Consider the following 7120-nt stretch of genomic DNA (forward strand, 5'->3'; position numbering starts at 1 on the left):
CCCTGTCATGACACACTCATTTGGAGATAGGAGGTACCAACTGAACAATATACCCTCGGAAGAGTTATCTTGAAACAGTGTTGGGAGTGCAGGATTAATTATACAGTCAGGTTATTGCCATGTGCACCAGCTGATAAAGGCACTTTGTAATGCACAGGAGTTTTCATTGCCTGTATTGGTTCCACTTTATAAATTACTGAACTGGCTTCATAGAGAAATATTGTTAATGAGAGTATCCAGTATTTGTAAAATGCTTGCAACCTGAGATTCGAGAGATGTCCATACCTGCTATTCTTTATACCTACACAATCCTGGATTACTTTCTCCTTCAAGCCTTAAACAAATTTAAATTTGCAGTGCTTCCCGAAAAAAAAATTAAGCATGTAACAAGGTTAGAATGACCTTCCAATCTCATTTGCTTGTTCAGATATAACAATGGCAAAGTTTACTCCTTTCTAAATATTGTGGTTTGAAATAGAGTAAATCTAAAAATTCCAATACCAGTGGCAACCTTTGAATTCTATTAAGTCTAAGGAAAGGTCACCATGGAGCCTAATTAGAACATAACTCATTCCGATTAATTTCTGTCAGGAACTTACAAAAAATCTAGTTAAACAACTCTTCCCACAATTCAGAAACTGCTACTGCTCTCAAAATCTACTTGAGTAAATTGAGTTTGCTGAAACAAAAATATTTGATTTTAAAGGAACTATTCTGTTACAACCCTCTCTAAAATAAAGTATTTTTGGATATGTAGAACCTATCTTGATTTTGTTTTTTTTTTAAGTATTATTAAAACAGGCATTAGAAGCAATTATGTTATTAAATAGGTTTTGTCAGTAATACTTTGACATCCTTTTATTAGTCATTGTAGCTTTAAGTTTACGATAATAATTACTATTTCATAACTGGAGAAGTTTGATTCTTCTCATGTTCTGTGCATTACTTAGAGTCTTCTTCGCATCATCGTCCCCGAGGCCTGACATGGTCATCCTGTCAGAAACCTCAAAGCTGCTGGTCATAGTAGAATTGACAATTCCTTTGGAAAACTGGATTGAGGAGGTGCTTGAACGTAAGAAAACCAAGTACTAGGAGTTGGTAGAGTAGAGCCTGAGACAGGGGTGGAGGGCATAATGTGAGGCTATGGGGGTGGGGTGTAGAGGTTTTTCTGGCTGCTCGCTATGCAGAATCTACCCTCTCCTTGGCATTACGGGGGCTGCAGGGAGAAGAGCCATCAGGACCATCACAGAGGATGCTGTGCGAGCTTCCAGATGTCTATGGATCAGGAGGTGTGACTCATATACCAATGATACTGGGGCACAAATGGCTGCCTGTTCAAACCTGTCTGGGTCATCTGGGTGAGAGTGTCTGATACTGAAAGAGCCAAAACACCAGATGACCCCCAGGTTACATCACTGATGATGTGTCCCAGTGGATCCTAGGATGTACAGTATCTCAGCATCATAGACCAGTTCCATCACCAAAACAGATTATATCATTGTAGTGTGGTAGCTCTTTCTGGGAACTTGCTGCATGAAAGTTGCAACAATTTTTGCAAAAGTCTCTACACTAAAAATATTTAATTTAGTTTAAACTGTTTTGAGATATGTTGTCATTTTTAGATCTTGTTTCTTTACATTCTAAATGATTTTATCCTTGAGATTATACTGCAGCAAATTGGACTAGCAGTAAAATGTCATCCTCTTTAATCATCAAAATGAATTTGAATTAAACCATCTTTTACCATCATTATGGAGTCTAGATGTTTGTGGTTGATTATTCTTTAGTGAGAGTTATTTTAAACCCAAGAGAATCTGCAGATGCTGGAAATCTACAACAGCACACACAAAATGGGGGAGGAACTCTGCAAGTCAGGCAGTATCTATGGAGGAGAATAAGCAGTCGATGTTTTGGGCCAAGACCTTTCCTCAGGACTGAAAAGGAAGTGGGAGAAATGTAGGGGCAGAAACCAGAAAAAGGTGTTTGGGGGAAGGGAAGGTGATAGGTGAGACTCAGCGAGGGGAATGAGGATGAAGTAAGAAGCTGGGACGTGATAGATGGAAAAAGAAGGAATCTAATAGGAGAGGATAGTGGACCATGTAAGAAAGAGAGGAAGAGGGGAAAAATACCTCTGTCACTGCCATTCAGAGCCATAAACAGTCCTGCTAGGTAAGGTGACATTTCACATGCGAGTCTGTCGGTATCATCTATTGTACCCAGTGCTCCTGATGCGGCCTCCTCTATGTCCATGAGACCCACCGCAACTTGGGGGCCACCTTGTCGAGCTATAAAAGATTCATCTTCTGCCACAATGAGGCCAGACTCGGGATGGAGGAACAACACCTCATATCCTGTCTGGACAGCATGAACATCCTTATGGCATGAACAATGATTTTTCTAACCTCTAGTAATTTCTCCCCTCCCTTCTCTCTCTTTCTCAATCCTTATTCTGGTTACCCCTTCTCCTCTTCTCACCTGCCTATCAAATCCCTCTGCTCCCCCCCCACCTTATCTTTCCTCCATGGTCCACTGTTCTCTCTTATCAGATCCCTTCTCCACCCCTCCACTTCTCCCACCTATCATCTCCCAGCTTCTTATTTCATCCCCCCTCCCGCATACCTAGCCTCACCTATCACTTGCGAGCTTGTTCTGTTTCCTTTCTCGTGCCCCACCAACCACACACCACCTTATTTTGGCCTCTGCCCCCTTCCTTTCCAGTCCTGATCAATGACCTCAGCCCAAAACTTCGACTCTTTATTCCATAAATGCTGCCTGACTTGGCTGAGTTCCTCCAGCATTTTTTGTGTGTGGCTGCTATTTTAAATATTTTGGAGGAGGGTGCATCTTGTTTGCATTTGATGAGGGGGAGTTCAAATTTGGTCAGTTATTTTTATTACTGAATTTGTTTGAAATCTGGAAATGCCAAGGCATTAGTGTTATCGTTACTTGACGTTTTTAAGCAACAGCATCAGCCATTGTCAAGAATTGTACCACGATATATTTTATTTTGTGTTTGCATTAAGTATGTTCCTTTCATTTCAAAATACCTTAGCATTTCACACAATTAAATATCTGTTCAAGTGCAATGAGTACTCTTAGTGATATATGTTGGTGCTGATGTTTTCAAATCCCCCCCCAGAGGAGGATCTATGTAGAACCATTGGTAAAGTCACAAAAAATTAGCTTATCTATCAGTTTTTATTATCACTGCCATTTCATTGTAATTTCTCATAATTAACAAGCAAATTACAGAAGTTATCTCTGCTAGATTCATGGAATAATTGATTTTGTCTCACAGTGTAGGAACACCTATTCATATAATCTTAATTCTTTTGTTGGCCAAAACAAAACACAAGCTCTACTTGTAGTTTTATTGCTTACCTTCAAGTTTTGTCCAGGGCACAAGAACTAAACAGTATAGTCTCAGAAATCTTTTATCAGGTGAACTTCTATAGCGAACTGGTTATATATGTAACTGAGTCACAGGAAGGTCTGATTAGAGAAGGAATGCACATTTTAAAAAAGTAAGTGGAAGTAATGGTAATTTATAGCGAGAGACATTCTGGCAGCAAATTTGAGTTTCTGTTTTGACGACCTCAGAAATGGAAATGCTGTATAAATTTCACTGGGCAGAATCTTCCAGCACCCTTCTGGTCATTGGTGTACTTGACTACTGAATGTTTATGTATTATACCTACATAAAAATTGTATCATTATGTGTTAATGTGTTTAAAATTATCAGACTGCCTATCATGTTTGCGAAGCTACACAAGTCTGGCTTTTTACCGTTCCAGCTTTTGTTGGAAATGTTCCATGTTATAGGCTGACTGTGCTAAAGATTTCTATTATCTCCCCCATTTTAAAACTACACCTAGGTTGAAAAAGAGGCCGGAGGAGCCATCAAGCTCCATATCAAAGGCGGAGGAAAAGCCAGAAGCAATTGCGGAAGATGAAAGTGGAAACCTGCACATATGTAGTTCAGTGTGTTCTTCAACAAGCAGCAGCTAGGACTGATCTAGCTGCTTGTTCCATCTGTCTTAATGTTTCTCAGGCTGCTTCACTGGGCTAACAAGCTTAACAAAGTTTTCAACAGCATTTGGGGTGGGTGGGTGGAGGGGAGAAACTCATCCATGGAACAATCTCTGGATATCCAGTGAACGACAACTAAAACACATTGCCTAGTGAATTTACCGTATTTCACATAAAGCACTGGAAAATGAAGAGGTTGATTCTCTGAAGAACTGAATGGTAGATATTTTCTATGCAACCATATAATGGCACATCATGTCATCAATTTAATAGAATGTTGAATGTCTAAAAGTTAAATCTGTATTTCTTCTTTAGTTTTCTGTGCTTTGTTAATGTCTTGCTATTAGTATGTGAAAATCTTTACATGCAATGGTCCTTATTAATCAATCAATCTTCACAGACATTTGACATAAATCAGTTTAATTTACAATCACTTTATTAGAACAAAGGAAGTTCTAAACTATTGTTAAATGAAATTATCATACAATAGGAATAATTACATTTGTTTCTATCGCATCAGGATCTTTCATACAGGGTGGGAGGGGAATTATGGATTGAACAATTTTATGTGTAAATAGTGACAGCATTGTTGTGTTTCCACAGTTTTATGTGGAGAGCTTTGATAGGAAAAAAGTATTATTAAACCAAATTTTCATACGGAAGCTTACACTATTTCCAAAAAAATGTTTCAAATGTGCAGGCACAACTAATGGGCAAGGAGGCCAAAGCTTTTATAGCACTAACATTTTCATTTATTACATGCAATGAGCTATATGTCTTTAACATATTACTAAATGGCTTCAAATGATATTAGTATTAAATTTGTTAAATCTAGTGTACACTTTCAATTTAAATAACATGCAGCTTTATGAGCTACAAAAATCTATTAGCAAAGTAGGAAAAATTAATACAGTATACTTAACTGATATTTGGTATTACAGCTGCTTTTATGATAGGTACAATAAGCAGTTTTTAAATAAAAAAAAGAGAACCTCAGAGCTTTGAAGAGCCAGGTGGAAATTTCAGTCATTGAAGTTTGCAAAAGTACTTGATGCACTGGTACTACATTTTTGTATGCTCTGGTTTTACATGAATTCTTTTTGAGATAACAGATCAACACAGAGCGATTGAAAATTGCCGACACAGGAATGTAGTCATGAATGCTGGTGTTCATGTACAAACTTTGCTGACCGCAATGTCTGCCTTGGGATGTCAGTATATGGCTCAATTTACTTGAAAATACCTGTCAGAAATAATTGCATTTTAAAAACCTACTATATGTATTCAAATGTTATTTATGTATTTTTGTTGCATGGATAATACATTGTTTTGGACTGAATCTTGGACCTCGAAAATATGTGCAATGTAAAGGAACTCTTCAAGAAAGGGTTGTATCTCTGTAGTACTGAGATGTTGAATTTTTAATATTTAAATACATGGCGCATGATCCAGTTTCTTGCTGTATTGGGAAATAAACACTTGGAAATAAATTTGTTCTTGTACATAACAGTAACTGAACTTTACCTATTTATTTCACATAATTGCAAGAAGTTAAAAATATAACTTGAATGGCTGAGCTTTATACAGTATGCTTACTCATCCTAATCAAATAAAATAGAAACTGATCACTTCAAAAACCAAAATCTTCCTTGAAATAGTGATAATTTGAATGTTTCTATGAGAATTAATATAACTTGGTTTCTTTTTCCGATAGTGGAGGGCCTAAGACTAGAGAGCCCTTTAGATCAGAGATGAGGAGAAGTTTCTTTAACCAGAGGGTAGTGAATCTGTGGAATTCATTGCTACAGGTGGCTGTGGAGGCCAAGTCATTGAGTCTATTTAAAGTGGATGTTGATAAGTTCTTGATTAGTAAGAGTGTCAAAGGTTACAGGGAGAAGGCAGGAGAATGTGGTTCAAATCAGCCAAGATAGAATAGCAGAGCAGGCTCAAGTGGCCGGTAGTCTAATTCTCCTCCAATGTCTTATGATCTTTTTCTCAAAATAACTATTCAGTGTGCCTACATATCTGAAAACAATTTAATTAAACTGATTTGCCCCAAAGTAATTTCTCTCAATTGGTGTCTTTCACTAGAGCCAGTCATTTCTACCCTTTCCAGGAGAAAAAAATTCTAGCTCTTCAGACATACATCAAGTGATGACCATGTTTGATATGAGACAGTGATTCAACCAGACCAGTTGCCTGAAAAGCAGGAAAATGGAGATAATTTAGATCCCTCAATGCATGTTTTGAAAAAAGGTCATTTTTATTTGTATTGAAGCCGTACTCTCTGTGTGCTGTGAATTGGCTAATGTGCTAAAAGAAATTAAAATGTAATATTTTAATGTATTAATAGGTCTCCTATTACCAGGTACAATGTATCCCATAATTTTCTCATAATAACTTTGGACAAGCTCCTAAATCTCACACGGTACAGCATCTGGAAATAAATACCTGTTAGAGGTAACAAAAGTGTAGGCTACTTTTTAATCAGTTGAAAAACTGATAAACTCAGAAGATTTACCCATATTTTAATTTCCTGAAGAAGAATCCAGTCCTTTGGCAAAAATGGGTAGTCATAGACAGGTTGCATAATTTGTTCATGCATCTTTGTTAAGTATGTTGGAAATATGCAGATACTGCTCTGGAAGTTTCATGTGCAATTAAAAGTGTAAAATTTAACTTAATATGAGATCATCTTAATAGCTTACTGGAAACCTGCTTTAAAAGTGGAAATTATTAGTCAAGAGCAGTTGTATGAATCAGATGTAAAAAGAAACAGCAATGATAAGGGTCATTATAAAGGTTAATAGAAGTAAGTAGGATGGGAAAATTGAAATAGATGTGAAATTCCTCACTCCCATAATCAAAACATTCACATCTGTGATCATTCTCAAAGCTCGACGTTCAAAAGTTTGAAGTAAATTTATTATCAAAGTATGTGTATGTCACCATCTACTACCCTGAGACTAATTTTCTTACTCTAGAAATCTCCGTGGTCTGGAAATACAGTACCGGTTACAGGTAATTCACATTAAATAGAAAGAAACATGATAGAACCAATGAAAAACCACAAACAACAGAGACAGACAAA

The 7120-nt window shown here is 37.1% G+C and overlaps 1 protein-coding gene across 3 annotated transcripts in view; it reads left to right on the forward strand.

The window, feature by feature from the left end:
- Nucleotides 1–5526, forward strand: part of LOC140185963 (serine/threonine-protein kinase 32C) — a 270736-nt gene extending 265210 nt beyond the window's left edge. For 2 of the 3 annotated variants that reach the window (XM_072239770.1, XM_072239771.1), the window contains one exon: nt 3876–5526. In XM_072239770.1, coding sequence (XP_072095871.1) covers nt 3876–4008 — 133 coding nt within the window. In that variant the 3' untranslated portion in view covers nt 4009–5526. The remainder of the gene's footprint in view (nt 1–3875) is intronic. The other variant, XM_072239772.1, reaches the window with a different exon arrangement.
- Nucleotides 5527–7120: the final 1594 nt, after the last annotated feature.

Source organism: Mobula birostris, chromosome 21, assembly GCF_030028105.1.
Source record: "Mobula birostris isolate sMobBir1 chromosome 21, sMobBir1.hap1, whole genome shotgun sequence".
Classification (NCBI taxonomy): Eukaryota; Metazoa; Chordata; class Chondrichthyes; order Myliobatiformes; family Myliobatidae; genus Mobula; species Mobula birostris.